The following is a 17,096-nucleotide window of genomic DNA, read 5'->3' as shown; positions in this document are numbered from 1 at the left end:
TTCATTGGGGGGAAGGTGCATCGTCTGCCAAGTCTTTTGCTTTCGTAGTGAGTGATTTTCGTGTGCAAGTTCGGTACTAGTCCCTCTAGGATTTTCCAGGTGTATATAATCATGTATCTCTCCCTCCTGCGTTCCAGGGAATACAGGTTTAGGAACCTCAAGCGCTCCCAGTAATTGAGGTGTTTTATCTCCGTTATGCGCGCCGTGAAAGTTCTCTGTACATTTTCTAGGTCGGCAATTTCACCTGCCTTGAAAGGTGCTGTTAGTGTGCAGCAATATTCCAGCCTAGATAGAACAAGTGACCTGAAGAGTGTCATCATGGGCTTGGCCTCCCTAGTTTTGAAGGTTCTCATTATCCATCCTGTCATTTTTCTAGCAGATGCGATTGATACAATGTTATGGTCCTTGAAGGTGAGATCCTCCGACATGATCACTCCCAGGTCTTTGACGTTGGTGTTTCGCTCTATTTTGTGGCCAGAATTTGTTTTGTACTCTGATGAAGATTTAATTTCCTCATGTTTACCATATCTGAGTAATTGAAATTTCTCATCGTTGAACTTCATATTGTTTTCTGCAGCCCACTGAAAGATTTGGTTGATGTCCGCCTGGAGCTTTGCAGTGTCTGCAATGGAAGACACTGTCATGCAGATTCGGGTGTCATCTGCAAAGGAAGACACGGTGCTGTGGCTGACATCCTTGTCTATGTCGGATATGAGGATGAGGAACAAGATGGGAGCGAGTACTGTGCCTTGTGGAACAGAGCTTTTCACCGTAGCTGCCTCGGACTTTACTCTGTTGACGACTACTCTCTGTGTTCTGTTAGTGAGGAAATTATAGATCCATCGGCCGACTTTTCCTGTTATTCCTTTAGCACGCATTTTGTGCGCTATTACGCCATGGTCACACTTGTCGAAGGCTTTTGCAAAGTCTGTATATATTACATCTGCATTCTTTTTGTCTTCCAGTGCATTTAGGACCTTGTCGTAGTGATCCAACAGTTGAGACAGACAGGAGCGACCTGTTCTAAACCCATGTTGCCCTGGGTTGTGTAACTGATGGGTTTCTATATGGGTGGTGATCTTGCTTCTTAGGACCCTTTCAAAGATTTTTATGATATGGGATGTTAGTGCTGTTGGTCTCTAGTTCTTTGCTGTTGCTTTACTGCCCCCTTTCTGGAGTGGGGCTATGTCTGTTGTTTTTAGTAACTGTGGGACGACCCCCGTGTCCATGCTCCCTCTCCATAGGATGGAAAAGGCTCGTGATAGGGGCTTCTTGCAGTTCTTGATGAACACAGAGTTCCATGAGTCTGGCCCTGGGGCAGAGTGCATGGGCATGTCATTTATCGCCTGTTCGAAGTCATTTGGCGTCAGGATAACATCGGATAGGCTTGTGTTAATCAAATTTTGTGGCTCTCTCTCATAAAAAATTCATTTTGATCTTCGACTCTCAGTCTGGTTAGTGGCTTGCTAAAAACTGAGTCATATTGGGACTTGAGTAGCTCACTCATTTCCTTGCTGTCATCTGTGTAGGACCCATCTTGTTTAAGTAGGGGCCCAATACTGGACGTTGTTCTCGATTTTGATTTGGCATAGGAGAAGAAATACTTTGGGTTTCTTTAGATTTCATTTATGGCTTTTAGTTCTTCCCGCGATTCCTGACTCCTAAAGGATTCTTTTAGCTTAAGTTCGATGCTTGCTATTTCTCTGACCAGTGTCTCCCTACGCATTTCAGATATATTGACCTCTTTTAGCCGCTCTGTTATTCTTTTTCGTCGCCTGTAAAGGGAGCGCCTGTCTCTTTCTATTTTACATCTACTCTTCCTTTTTATTAGAGGAATAAGCCTTGTGCATACATCGAGTGCCACCGAGTTAATCTGTTCTAGGCATAAGTTGGGGTCTGTGTTGCTTAGTATATCTTCCCAGCTTATATCGGTTAGGACTTGGTTTACTTGGTCCCTCTTTATGTTTTTGTTATTGAAGTTGAATTTGGTGAATGCTCCCTCGTGACTAATCTCATTATGTCGGTCTGGGGCTCCGCGCATACATGTCTGAACCTCAATTATGTTGTGATCTGAGTATATTGTTTTTGATATGGTGACATTTCTTATCAGATCATCATTGTTAGTGAAGATGAGGTCTAGTGTATTCTCCAGTCTAGTAGGCTCTATTATTTGCTGGTTTAAATTGAATTTTGTGCAGAGATTTAAAAGCTCGCGTGAGTGTGAGTTTTCATCAGAGCTGCCTCCTGGTGTTATTACTGCAACAATATTATTTGCTATATTCCTCCATTTTAGGTGCCTTAGTTGAAATCCCCCAGGAGCAAGATGTTGGGTGCAGGAGCTGGAAGATTTTCCAGACAGTGGTCAATTTTTAACAGCTGTTCCTGGAATTGCTGGGATGTTGCATCCGGAGGCTTGTAGACTACCACAATGACTAGGTTTTGGTTCTCGACCTTTACTGCTAAAACTTCCACTACATCATTTGAGGCATTTAGCAGTTCTGTGCAAACAAGTGACTCTGCAATGTACAGGCCAACCCCCCCCCTTTTGCCTGTTCACTCTGTCACATCTGTATAGGTTGTAACCTGGGATCCATATTTCGTTGTCCAAGTGATCCTTTATGTGGGTCTCAGTGAAAGCCGCGAACATTGCCTTTGCCTCTGCAAGCAGTCCACGGATGAAAGGTATTTTGTTGTTTGTTGCTGGCTTTAGACCCTGTATATTTGCAAAGAAGAATGTTATCGGACTGGTGGTATTGTTGGTACTGGGGGGGATTTTTTTTCCGGCATTAGTATCTGTATCTGTTGGTTTGGAGTGGAGGCCATCGACTGTGGTTCCACTCCAGGAATGACTGGATTTGGTGTACGATTTCTGCCATTTCCTGCCAGTTTTTTTTCCTTCCAGGCACTAAAAAACCTCTCCCTCTTGAGTGGCTGTGGCTACCCAGGTTTTCCCATGGCCTGGATGTTTTGTATCTTTTTGTCCCCTTTAGATGGTATGCCTGGCAATTTAGGTTATAGCACAGTCTTTCCTGTACTGAAGAGGTACACAGTTCAGGGTGAAAAAGCTTACAAGAAGAGAGTTTGCATTTTCCTGTTGTCATATGGGCATGGCATTTTCTAGGGTGGTCATAGTTGCACGTCCCATCTGTTTTTCCAGATTTCCCATGCCAGCAGATACCAAGTGCATAGTATGTGCACAGGCTTGGTTTCCGTTTGCCTTGGGTTTCTGTGACTGTATTCCCTGTTGGTGCATGTTTCCCTGTCTTACTTCTATCCTCCCTAGCACCAACAATGGAGCTCCCACCAGTTGTTTTTGGTAATATATCCTCACTATTGCTAGTGGAGTCCTCTTGTTTGCTATTTCCTGCAGTATTTCTAGTTTGCAATATTGGTTTTATCTTATCTTTGACTACACTTGTTTCCTACTATGGCTCCTGTCCCCTATGAGGTCATTTATATGTATTCCTTCCTGCGTATAATTCCCGACTACCTGGACAAAATCTCCAGCTTCACCATTACTGTCTCCCAGGACAGCATCTCCAGCTTCACCATTACTGTCTCCCAGGACAGCATCTCCAGCTTCACCATTACTGTCTCCCAGGACAGCACTTCCAGCTTCACCATTTCTGTCTCCCAGGACAGCACCTCCAGCTTCACCATTACTGTCTCCCAGGACAGCACCTCCAGCTTCACCATTACTGTCTCCCAGGACAGCACCTCCAGCTTCACCATTACTGTCTCCCAGGACAGCATCTCCAGCTTCACCATTACTGTCTCCAAGGACAGCACTATCAGCCCCACATTTACTGACTACCAGGACATCATCTCCAGCCTTACAGTTTCTGACTACATGGCCAGTATCAAGGGCAGTACCATTCAGCCCAGACTTTTTATGGTGCCATCTGTTGTAGAAAGCTTCCAGGTTTTCTATGAAAGCAGCTTTGATGTTATCCTCTTTTAATACCCTTGTGATTTTAGTCCACAGATTTATCTCATTTGGGCATACCCAAAAACACTTCCCTGTTTTAATACTGCTTGTAGCTAGTTCTGGGATATCTGCACAAGGGGCGTGACACCAATTTCCACAAAAATGACAATTTATCCATGTGGAAGCCCGTTTGTTTGACTGACCACAGACTACACACAGCTTCATAATGATTTGAATGGTTGATTTACTGCAATTTTACTAGCAACCTCTTGAATATTCTATTAATAACCTCCTTAAAAGAAGCTCTAGCTATTTGTATTTCTGTTTCTAACTGTTTTTGTATATTGGACAGCTTACCGTGCACGTTCCTGATATATATTTAATGTTTGTGTTTATAAGGGTGCCTACAACCCCATCCGTTTACAGTTTGCTTTATTGTCCAACGAAACCGTTTGAAACCAGTCAAGGGTTCGGTCCAGTCAAGGGTTCGGACCAGTCAAGGGTTCGGACTAGTCAAGGGTTCGGACCAGTCAAGGGTTCGGACCAGTCGATCTGATCTGATCAGTGGGTCACTTATTTAAAACATACTGGTCGGTGATTTGAGCTAACACATGAAGGATCTACTGGAAATTATCTACCCGAGTAATACGTGATTTGATTGATACAAAAGTATAACTTGCGTGTTGAAGAGCCGGTGACTGCTGGCAGCTCCTACAATGACGAACGGTCGACCTCAACCCTTATTTATCAATCGCTGTATCTAGCTTTTCTATTTTTTTTTCCGTCTCCACCACAATAAATGCTATAGTATCACTATAGTTGACTGGTGGAAATTTTGGAGGAAGGACGCTTTTTCTGGAGTAATAATTGCTTCTCGTTGTGTATATTGCGACCGCTGGTAACTACAGGTTATATGAAATTCACAGTAACGTCCGGTATTTCAAGAGAAAAGAAACTAATGAAAGTCACTCCACTCCACTAAGTACCATTATAATACTGGTTAGTTGCTACTACATCACTGTATTCTGCTATTCACTGGTATCACTAGATTATATGCGAGTACACTAGCAAGCCAGGAAGATTTTTAAAACAGCTGACCTGTGGTAAGTTTCTGGCGACTTCTGGCACCTGGCACCTGCCTCTATAGGCTTATCACTTCATTTACAAATTCACCTGTTTTTAAATGACACTTTAGCCTTTATCATCAATATACTAGGGAGCCACTGTAGTATACACTATACACTATGTATACTCAATGTTATCAGGGAGACTTTCTTTCCTCTGACACAAAGTTCAATTATTATTATTTTTTTCACACGGGACACAGGCCTATGATTCCCCTCTGGCAGTAAACTCTGCTAGGTAGTGCACACTAATTCTCCTTTTTTGACTCAGTATATAATGTTTTCCGCCCAAGATTGGTTCCAGGCGCTAGAGGGATGTATCGTATAGGATTGATGACACAAATTAAAGTTCTAGCACATAAGAGCGACCGTGAAAACACGAGAAAACCCGGAGCACAACGAGGCACGCTGACACTGGGGGAATCAGACTGGATATTAAGTGCTCTCTTACAGAATAAATTGACAAGCAAGACTATAGAGTGGCTATCTAATAAATACCACAAAGGTTATTTTTCTCTGGAGGAAATAAGAGTAGGGCTACAAGAATTAATTGTCCAACTACAGACCAGCCAACCAAGTACTTCTAGGAATGTAACAAATAATAACTCTGATGTATCTGTTAAGATTCATAAATGGAACAAATCCCCTCATAATTATAATAATTCATCCCATAATAAAATTTATATTGGAACATATCAAGTGGCAGGAGCCAGAAATAAAGGTTCACATCAAGTTAAGAGGAACGAGTACCTTAATAAGAGTGGCCTGGCTAATAATGGGCAAGATAAGCAAAAAAGGAGTTGTCATATTTGCTAGCGTAATGCTTATGATTCATGAAATATTAAGGTGGAAACATTAGAGGAACTTGGCAGATGTATCAGATGTTTAGTCAGTCATAATGTAAAGGGTTGTTATGCTAAACTGAATAATTATTATCAATGCTGCAAGGGACGGCATCATATTGTAATGTGTAAATAATAATAATCATAATAGTGATATAAACCCTGGCACAGCTGTTACTAACGCCAAAATAGCGGTGAATGTAGAAATTCATAATAAGAGGCTTAAATAAAAAAATGTAACTGCACTGCTAGACCAAGGATCACAATGCACATCCATAAAACGTAGTTGCCTTAATGGTATGAAAGTGCAAAAAGGGGGATCCTACAAATTTAAAATGATCTGGGCAATGAGAGAAAACAGATTGGATATTAAGTGCAATGTAGTTATAGTAGATAGGCTCCCACAGAAAATTTCTACAAATAGGCTTAGTGAAGCTACAAAAAAGGTCTTCACAACAGGGTGTAGATTTGGCACCTTCTTGTGTAAATAATGACTCTGTGGGCCCAATAAATATTTTAATAGGGAGTGATTATTATGCCTCATTGGTAAAGGGTATGGTAAGGAATTGCACTATCAAAAAACAGTGGGACACCATATAAAGTATGGTGGGCTTCCCTACTCTAATAATGAATGACTAGGGAATTCAGTAAAAGTGGTCACTGTATGTCTTAGTAATGAAAGAGTTCCCCAATCTAAATATTCCTTAACAGAGGATGATGTTGAGCCAGTATATAAACTGTGGGAGCTGGTAAGCATATCAGAATCAATGTGAATGAAGGAAGTCCAGATGATGTTTTTTACTTGGGAACAATACCTGAAGTATGTTAAATATGAATCTGCACAACACTAGGTGTGACTCCTGTGGAAGCTGAATCATCCAGAATTACCTACAAATTAAAGAATGGCCTATGGGCAATTAAAGGCTCAGCTCCACAAATTGAGTAAGACTCCAGAATTATTGACTGTATATAATGATATAATGAACAGCTAAAGAATGGATTCATAGAGAAAGTGCCTCCTGAGCAGACAAAGATTTATGGTCATTACTTTCCACAGCTACTACTCCCCTAGGAATTGTTATTGTTAAACTTCAGAGTTAAGAATTTTGCCTTTACAGCTGACATAAGTAAAGCTTTCCTTCGAGTGGGTTTACAGAAGGCAGACTGGGACTGTACCCGTTTCTTGGGGCCTGAGAATCCTAGTAACCCACTTAGCCCTCTGAAAACTTTTTGCTTTAGAGTGTATTATTTGGTGCTACTTCCAGTCCGTTCCTGCTTCAAGCGTCGATAAATGCACACCTTAAACGTACAGGTAGTCCACTGAGTGAAGTAATGAGTAAACAGTTTTATGTGGACAATTTCCTGGGTGTGATGAGGACATATGAGGAGGCTAACAAAATAATGCAAAGTGCCAATATGTCATACTAACGTACCCATGGGTATCTCATGGAACGATACCCTATTCCTCTCTGTGAGGTTTGTCGGGTCCCTGCTTCGGTTCTTCATTTTCTTGTAGATTGCCCAGTTTACCAGCAAGCTCACAGGATTTACCTCCATTGCGGCCGCCCTACCACTCTTACCTCATCTTCCCTTCTTGCAGACGGTCCTGCCTTTGACCTACGATCACTTTTTGACTTTTTGTCAGCAACTGCGTCACTATATGAACTTTGACACATAGCCCTTAGCATCCCTTCCAGCTCTTTTCTTCCCTCAAATCTGATCCCCTCTCCACCTAGCTGTTTAGAGCATTGGCACTATTTTCTGCCCCACAGCACTGCATGACCCTTGTTGGTTTAGCGCTTTATTTGATTATAATAAATACTGGTGCTAGTACTACTAATCCTGATAATAGTACTACTGGTGCTAGTACTAGTCCTGGTACTAGTACTACTGGTACCAGTGTTAGTACTACTGGTACTGGTGCTAGCACTACTGGTACTAGTACTGCTGGTGCTAGTACTACTCGCACTGGTGCTATTACTGGTACTAGTAGAGCTGGTGCTAGTACTACTGGTACTGGTGCTAGTACCACTTGTACTAGTACCAATACAAATAGTACTAGCACCAGTACCAGTAGTACTAGCACCAGTTCTACTAGTACCAGTAATAGCACCAGTAGTACTAGCACCAGCACTACTAGTACTACTGGTGCTAGTACTACTGGTACAAGTACTATTGATGCTAGTAATACTAATCTTGATACGAGTGCTACTGGTACTAGTACTACTGGTGCTTGTCTTCAAGACACCTTGGTTGTCTTCAAGACACCCTGGTTGCCTTCAAGACTCCCTGAATGGGTCTTAACATCCTTTCTATACTGACCAGGCATCTCACGCCAATCATGCCAAATTTGGAGGCAGGAAAAATATAAATTTGACTATGTTTGCAGTGCTAGCAGTTAAAGCGTAGATCTACGTTTGGAACGCTAGCAGTGAAAACATGGATCTTCATTTGGAGCGCTAGCAATGAAAATGTAGATCTACATTTTAAGCACTGACAGTGACAATGTAGATCTATGTTTAGACAGTTAAGGGGTTAAACACAGAAAAAGTTTAATGACTACTGAAACTACATCACTACAGTTGGTATATATTGTAAAGCTGATATATATTGTAAAGTTGGTATATACTGTAAAGCTGATATATATTGTAAAGTTGATATATATTGTTAAATTGATGTATATTGTAAAGTTGATATATATTGTAAAGTTGATATATATTGTAGTGATATATATTGTAAAGTTGGTATATATTGTAAAGCTGATATATATTGTAAAGTTGATATATATTGTTAAATTGATGTATATTGTAAAGTTGATATATAATGTAAAGTTGATATATATTGTAAAGTGATATATATTGTAAAGTTGATATATATTGTTAAATTGATGTATATTATAAAGTTGATATATATTGAAAAGTTAATATATGTTATAAAGTTGATATATATAGTAAACTTAATATATGTTGTAAAGTTGATATATATAGTAAAGTTAATACAGTGGACCCCCGGTTAACGATATTTTTTCACTCCAGAAGTATGTTCAGGTGCCAGTACTGACCGAATTTGTTCCCATAAGGAATATTGTGAAGTAGATTAGTCCATTTCAGAGCCCCAAACATACACGTACAAACGCACTTACATTTACATAATTGGTCGCATTCGGAGGTGATCGTTATGCGGGGGTCCACTGTATATTTGTAAAGTTGATATATATTGTAAAATTGATATATATTGTAAAGTTAACATATATTGTAAAGTGATATATATTGTAAAGTTAACATACATTGTAAAGTTGATACAAGCTGAATCATGGTAAAGCAGCATCTGTATAAAAAAACTCACCTTTAAGTTTGGTTGTTCCACCATCTTCAGTTGACTCACTGACCTGAAAAACATAAAATATATTCCATTGCTAAAGTCAGTTTCCAGAATTTAGAGAAAAGCCACATAATACATTCTCCATTGTTTTATCTAAATTAGAAAAAATGTGTGATCAATTTTAAATAGGAATTCAATTAACAATATAAGAAGTAAATAATCATGTGATGAATTTATAACATGTTTGTTAGTGAACAAATAACATGTTTGTTAGTGAACAAATAACATGTTTGTTAGTGAACAAATAACATGTTTGTTAGTGAACAAATAACATGTTTGTTAGTGAACAAATAACATGTTTGCTGGACGAACAAATAACATTTAACCCTTTCAGTGTTCTTTACAAAGATCTACATAATAATAATAATAATAATAATAATAATAATAATAATAATAATAATAATAATAATAATGTAGATGAATGGTTCAGAGAACCGACAAGTTGATAAATAAAACAAGTGTGCAACACTTAAGTATCTTTAATGAAGAAACGTTTCGCCACACAGTGGCTTCATCAGTCCATACAAGGGAGAATGGTGATGAACAGTAGAAGTGTGAGGTAATCAGTCCTCTGCCTGCAGTATATAAGCCACTTCTTCGCACATATGCTGTATTCTTTTCAAGATTGATGAATTGATTACATTGATTCAAGACTGAGGGACTGATTACCTCAAACTCCTGTTCTTCACCATTCTCCTTTGTATGGACTGATAAAGGCACTGTGTGGTGAAACGTTTCCTCATTAAACATACCCAAATGTTGCACTCGTGTCTAATTTATCAATAATAATATCTTTATTTACTACAAGTACATGTACAAGGTATACAGGCCTAGCTGACATCAATGACATACTAGTATGTAGAAAGCCGCTTATTATGCAGAACATTTCGCGCAAATTACGTCAGTTTTGTCCCAGGATGCGACCCACTCCAGTCCAGTAACACCCAGGTATCCATTTTACTGATGGGTGAATATGGACAGCAGGTGTCATGGGACGGATGGGAGAAGACGTTCGCTCAACACTCTACAACCCGTCTTCAAGGTTGCAGGTGGCACGTCAGTTAGCCAAGGCTAACCTAAAGGCAGCTCAAAATCAGATGAAACAGAGATATGACAAAAGTGCACAATTCCGCTCCTTCCATCCAGGAGACAAGGTGTTGGTGCAGGAACCTATACCTGGGCACACCTTGAAAGCTAGATTTACGGGACCTATGCAAATTGTAAGTAAATTATCTGATGTAAATTATGTGGTAGCTCCCATTGATAAGACCTCAAAAACTAAAACTTACCACATTAATCAATTAAAATCTTTTCATACACCAGATAAAGTCCCAGTAATGACTCTGTCCTCTTCCTCTAAGGACGACTCTGATTCTTTGCACTCTATTTCTGAAATTAATGTTAAACTTTCAAACTCTGTCCTCCTCAAGGACCCTAGCCCTTTAATGGAGGGACTATCTGAAACGCAAGCAACAAGTTTAACTGAGCTTCTACAGTCATACCCTAATATTTTTTCGGATGTGCCGAAAAAATGTACGTTAGGTTATCATGATGTAGATGTGGGAAACTCTAAACCTATTAAACTCTCCCCCTACAGAGCTAATCCTGAAAAGCAGAGGCTACTTCAGCAGGAAGTAGAATTCCTGTTAGAGCATGGTTTAGTGGAGGAGTCATCTAGTCCATGGGCTTCACCGTGCATCCTTGTTAAAAAAGCTGATGGAGGGTTTCGTATGTGTACAGACTACTGTAAGGTGAAAGAGGTCACAATCACAGATGCTTACCCTCTTCCTCGTTTGGATAACGTAATCGACTTTGTGGGAAAGGTTACTTTTGTGTCCAAGTTAGATCTCCTTAAAGGTTACTATCTCTGCCTTTGTAATTGCAGGAGGTCATTAAAAATATACAGTTACCCCCTTCAGAATGAAAAACTCCCCCTCTTCATTCCAGAAACTTATCCATCAGGCTATTAAAGGACTTGAAGGCACGGCAGCGTACCTGGATGGTATTGCTGTGGTGTCTGATTCTTGGGATCAACACCTATTTAGACTTAAGGCTCTTTTTGAGACCTTTCAGAGCTCCCATTTAACTGTTAATTTATCTAAGTCTTCCTTTGGCCAGGCCACTGTTACTTTTCTAGGCCATGAAGTAGGTAGTGGTAAAGTTGCTCCTAAACTTGCTAAAGTTCTTACCATTAAAGATTATCCAGTTCCTCATGATAGGAAATCTCTTCAACGTTTCCTAGGCATGATAGGATTTTACAGAAGATTCTGTAAGAATTTCTCAGATATTGTAGCCCCTCTTACCAGTCACAAAGTTCCCTTTAATTGGACCCCAGAATGTCAAGGTGCTTTTGATAAATCAAAAAGATTATTGTGTACTGCACCCATTCTTTTGTCTCCAGACTTCTCCAAACCTTTTTCATTACAGGTTGATGCTTGTGAGGCTGGGGTTGGGGCAGTAATACTGAAAAACGGGAACGAGGAGTTGCAGCCTGTAGCCTATTTCTCAGCCAAATTCCAGCTGCATCAGAGGGCTTACTCTACCATTGAAAAAGAAGCCCTCACGCTGGTACTGGCTTTGGAGCATTTCGATGTTTATGTAGGCCAGACATCGCAGGTGGTCACTGTCTACAGTGATCACAATCCTCTAGTATATCTCCAAGCCATGAAGAACCACAACACAAGGCTCATGCGATGGACATTAAGACTGCAACTCTATTTTTTGAAAATTGTACATATTGCCGGCAAAGAAAATATGTTGGTAGACTCCTTATCTAGAATCTAATATTATTTATAATTGTATATTAGGTTAGGATGTGTTAGGTTACTTGTGGTAACCCCTTCCAAGTTCTTTTTTTTTATCCCCTGGTGTGGGGATTTTTTTTAGTGAGGGGATGCGGGCTACCGTCTGCCTGTATCTTGGACCTAAGCTAGCCCAACTGTCTGCTGTCTCGCTCTGAGTTTAGGGTTTGGCTTTCTGTCATGAGAAAAGCTGAGCTCTATCTAAGAGTTGGATAGTTGAGAGGAAAGGCGGTCCCATTATTTTGTGCATGGTGGCATGGTTACCACTGGGAGGTGGCAGCCTAATCCTGAGCCTTCTCGGGGTGGGGGTGTGGCATGCAAAGAGTACGTAACCTTTGTTCGGCGCATGTACACACCCTCATTCACAGGCTATCTCCCCCAACCAGCGAACCAGGTAACTGAGGGCTGACAATGGGGCCCCGTCGTTCAACCAGTAACCAGGTTCCAGCCAATAAGAAGATGGTTCTGGCAATCACAGAGGTTATGTGGGTACCACTCTCCTGTCTGCCCTTGTCATTCCCATTCTAGAGCTGGTTGAAGCACGGTCTGCTCTCTAGTGGCTTCTATTCTGCCTTGCTTACCGTGGAGTGCACTAATACCTATCACTGTACATAGTGTATATAGTGTACATACTGCTGTTCTAAATTGGTGAAGGATAATATAAGTCAAAACTTTTCTGCTGTGTTTATTTTGCTCCCTTTACACCCAGGATAACAGGCCATTTGGAATCCTGGATTGTAATAGTCCTCCTGCCAGCACTCCATGATTTGTTCCTCACTCTTCTTACAAATGTGTCTCCTGTGTGCCTATTTGCCTGCTACAAGCAAATATCCAAGTAGTTGACATGGGTTTAGCAAGCACATTCAAGCAGGCTTAAAAGCAGCACTCCAAGCCAACTAGGACAAACTAAGGTAGTCTGCAGTTACAGCTGTCCTGACCCCCTGCACGTCTCTGTATACGTCCAACAGTGTTGCTGGCATACCAGTGTTTCTGGTAGTGGCTTAGTTAAGAACAATTTAACGAGCATTGCAGTATAACTAACCGGGTAACTCCTTTGGCCACCAGAGATGGCTTTTTTAAGTGGGACATGCCAGAGGTTCATCTATAAACATAGTAAGTTTGTGCTGATTTGCTTATGCACAGAGTGAACATTGGTCTGTCATATGTGTACTAGAAGTGTTAAGTGCTGCAGGTTTGTTGTAGCTATTTGCACAAGTATTGCAGTGGATTTCGCTGACCCAGGACATTGTGCGAGCATCAGTACCAACGCAGGCTTAATATGAGCGAGGAATGCCTGGTCTGGTGGGTGACCTTGAGAATGGCACTATATTCAATTCAATTCAATTCAAGTTTATTCTCTATAATGGTTACAATGTGGGGTTTACAGGTTTTGGGTATTTTGTGGTTTACATGTTATAAAATACTAATTACAGAGGGGGCCACTAGGACACCTAGCATGGCTAGGCATTTTGAGCAGACTTAGATTAATTCTTAACATTAAATCCTTACAGATTATAGTATTAAGGCTAAGTGACTACATCATAATTTGTGAGTTTAGCAATGTGAATGCTTTTGTTTTGGCACAATACAAGGTGTCTATATTTAAGTATCACAGGAAAACTTATGACTAGTTAGGATTTATTATTTTAAGATTAAGATTAGTATTTCTGGGTTTATAGTCAGTGGGTGAGTGAGTGTAATTTTGAACCGCCAGGTGGTTATCATGTAGTTAGTTGTTGGGGTGGATCAGGGAGATAAGATGTTTTCTAACTGTAATTTTGAGTGATGAATGTGTCTGCAGTTCTAGAGTTTTCAGGTAGGGTGTTCCAGATTTTAGGTCCTTTGAAATACATTGAATTTTGGCAAAGGTTTAGTCGAATATGGGTGTGGAAAATTTTATAGGGTGCTTACCTGTATGTACCTCAACATTATATACATACAAGTATATAATGCCGGGAGCAATGGGCTAGTAACCCCTTCTCCTGTATACATTTACTAAAAAAGAGAAGAAGAAAAACTTTATAAAACTGGGATGCTTAAATGTGCGTGGATGTAGTGCGGATGACAAGAAACAGATGATTGCTGATGTTATGAATGAAAAGAAATTGGATGTCCTGGCTCTAAGCGAAACAAAGCTGAAGGGGGTAGGAGAGTTTCAGTGGGGGGAAATAAATGGGATTAAATCTGGAGTATCTGAGAGAGTTAGAGCAAAGGAAGGGGTAGCAGTAATGTTAAATGATCAGTTATGGAAGGAGAAAAGAGAATATGAATGTGTAAATTCAAGAATTATGTGGATTAAAGTAAAGGTTGGATGCGAGAAGTGGGTCATAATAAGCGTGTATGCACCTGGAGAAGAGAGGAATGCAGAGGAGAGAGAGAGATTTTGGGAGATGTTAAGTGAATGTATAGGAGCCTTTGAACCAAGTGAGAGAGTAATTGTGGTAGGGGACCTGAATGCTAAAGTAGGAGAAACTTTTAGAGAGGGTGTGGTAGGTAAGTTTGGGGTGCCAGGTGTAAATGATAATGGGAGCCCTTTGATTGAACTTTGTATAGAAAGGGGTTTAGTTATAGGTAATACATATTTTAAGAAAAAGAGGATAAATAAGTATACAAGATATGATGTAGGGCGAAATGACAGTAGTTTGTTGGATTATGTATTGGTAGATAAAAGACTGCTGAGTAGACTTCAGGATGTACATGTTTATAGAGGGGCCACAGATATATCAGATCACTTTCTAGTTGTAGCTACATTGAGAGTAAAAGGTAGATGGGATACAAGGAGAATAGAAGCATCAGGGAAGAGAGAGGTGAAGGTTTATAAACTAAAAGAGGAGGCAGTTAGGGTAAGATATAAACAGCTATTGGAGGATAGATGGGCAAATGAGAGCATAGGCAATGGGGTCGAAGAGGTATGGGGTAGGATTAAAAATGTAGTGTTAGAGTGTTCAGCAGAAGTTTGTGGTTACAGGAAAGTGGGTGCAGGAGGGAAGAGGAGCGATTGGTGGAATGATGATGTAAAGAGAGTAGTAAGGGAGAAAAAGTTAGCATATGAGAAGTTTTTACAAAGTAGAAGTGCTGCAAGGAGGGAAGAGTATATGGAGAAAAAGAGAGAGGTTAAGAGAGTGGTGAAGCAATGTAAAAAGAGAGCAAATGAGAGAGTGGGTGAGATGTTATCAACAAATTTTGTTGAAAATAAGAAAAAGTTTTGGAGTGAGATTAACAAGTTAAGAAAGCCTAGAGAACAAATGGATTTGTCAGTTAAAAATAGGAGAGGAGAGTTATTAAATGGAGAGTTAGAGGTATTGGGAAGATGGAGGGAATATTTTGAGGAATTGTTAAATGTTGATGAAGATAGGGAAGCTGTGATTTCGTGTATAGGGCAAGGAGGAATAACATCTTGTAGGAGTGAGGAAGAGCCAGTTGTGAGTGTGGGGGAAGTTCGTGAGGCAGTAGGTAAAATGAAAGGGGGTAAGGCAGCCGGGATTGATGGGATAAAGATAGAAATGTTAAAAGCAGGTGGGGATATAGTTTTGGAGTGGTTGGTGCAATTATTTAATAAATGTATGGAAGAGGGTAAGGTACCTAGGGATTGGCAGAGAGCATGCATAGTTCCTTTGTATAAAGGCAAAGGGGACAAAAGAGAGTGCAAAAATTATAGGGGGATAAGTCTGTTGAGTATACCTGGTAAAGTGTATGGTAGAGTTATAATTGAAAGAATTAAGAGTAAGATGGAGAATAGGATAGCAGATGAACAAGGAGGCTTTAGGAAAGGTAGGGGGTGTGTGGACCAGGTGTTTACAGTGAAACATATAAGTGAACAGTATTTAGATAAGGCTAAAGAGGTCTTTGTGGCATTTATGGATTTGGAAAAGGCGTATGACAGGGTGGATAGGGGGGCAATGTGGCAGATGCTGCAAGTGTATGGTGTAGGAGGTAGGTTACTGAAAGCAGTGAAGAGTTTTTACGAGGATAGTGAGGCTCAAGTTAGAGTATGTAGGAAAGAGGGAAATTTTTTCCCAGTAAAAGTAGGCCTTAGACAAGGATGTGTGATGTCACCGTGGTTGTTTAATATATTTATAGATGGGGTTGTAAGAGAAGTAAATGCGAGGGTCTTGGCAAGAGGCGTGGAGTTAAAAGATAAAGAATCACACACAAAGTGGGAGTTGTCACAGCTGCTCTTTGCTGATGACACTGTGCTCTTGGGAGATTCTGAAGAGAAGTTGCAGAGATTGGTGGATGAATTTGGTAGGGTGTGCAAAAGAAGAAAATTAAAGGTGAATACAGGAAAGAGTAAGGTTATGAGGATAACAAAAAGATTAGGTGATGAAAGATTGAATATCAGATTGGAGGGAGAGAGTATGGAGGAGGTGAACGTATTCAGATATTTGGGAGTGGACGTGTCAGCGGATGGGTCTATGAAAGATGAGGTGAATCATAGAATTGATGAGGGAAAAAGAGTGAGTGGTGCACTTAGGAGTCTGTGGAGACAAAGAACTTTGTCCTTGGAGGCAAAGAGGGGAATGTATGAGAGTATAGTTTTACCAACGCTCTTATATGGGTGTGAAGCGTGGGTGATGAATGTTGCAGCGAGGAGAAGGCTGGAGGCAGTGGAGATGTCATGTCTGAGGGCAATGTGTGGTGTGAATATAATGCAGAGAATTCGTAGTTTGGAAGTTAGGAGGAGGTGTGGGATTACCAAAACTGTTGTCCAGAGGGCTGAGGAAGGGTTGTTGAGGTGGTTCGGACATGTAGAGAGAATGGAGCGAAACAGAATGACTTCAAGAGTGTATCAGTCTGTAGTGGAAGGAAGGCGGGGTAGGGGTCGGCCTAGGAAAGGTTGGAGGGAGGGGGTAAAGGAGGTTTTGTGTGCGAGGGGCTTGGACTTCCAGCAGGCATGCATGAGCGTGTTTGATAGGAGTGAATGGAGACAAATGGTTTTTAATACTTGACGTGCTGTTGGAGTGTGAGCAAAGTAACATTTATGAAGGGGTTCAGGGAAACCGGCAGGCCAGACTTGAGT

General features: G+C 40.6%; 2 protein-coding genes across 3 annotated transcripts in view; both read right to left on the bottom strand.

Moving 5' to 3' along the window:
- LOC128688223 (uncharacterized) overlaps positions 1-17,096 on the bottom strand; it is a 598,240-nt gene that overhangs the window by 221,438 nt on the left and 359,706 nt on the right. The gene's annotated exons all lie outside the window — the stretch shown is intronic.
- LOC128688225 (transcription initiation factor IIA subunit 1) overlaps positions 1-17,096 on the bottom strand; it is a 262,849-nt gene that overhangs the window by 51,659 nt on the left and 194,094 nt on the right. For both annotated transcript variants that reach the window (XM_070086548.1, XM_070086549.1), the window contains exon 3: positions 9,240-9,282. In XM_070086548.1, coding sequence (XP_069942649.1) covers positions 9,240-9,282 — 43 coding nt within the window. The remainder of the gene's footprint in view (positions 1-9,239; positions 9,283-17,096) is intronic.

The sequence above is a fragment of the Cherax quadricarinatus genome, chromosome 19 (assembly GCF_038502225.1).
Source record: "Cherax quadricarinatus isolate ZL_2023a chromosome 19, ASM3850222v1, whole genome shotgun sequence".
NCBI classification, from domain to species: Eukaryota; Metazoa; Arthropoda; class Malacostraca; order Decapoda; family Parastacidae; genus Cherax; species Cherax quadricarinatus.
This window is presented reverse-complemented; position numbering and strand designations above follow the sequence as displayed.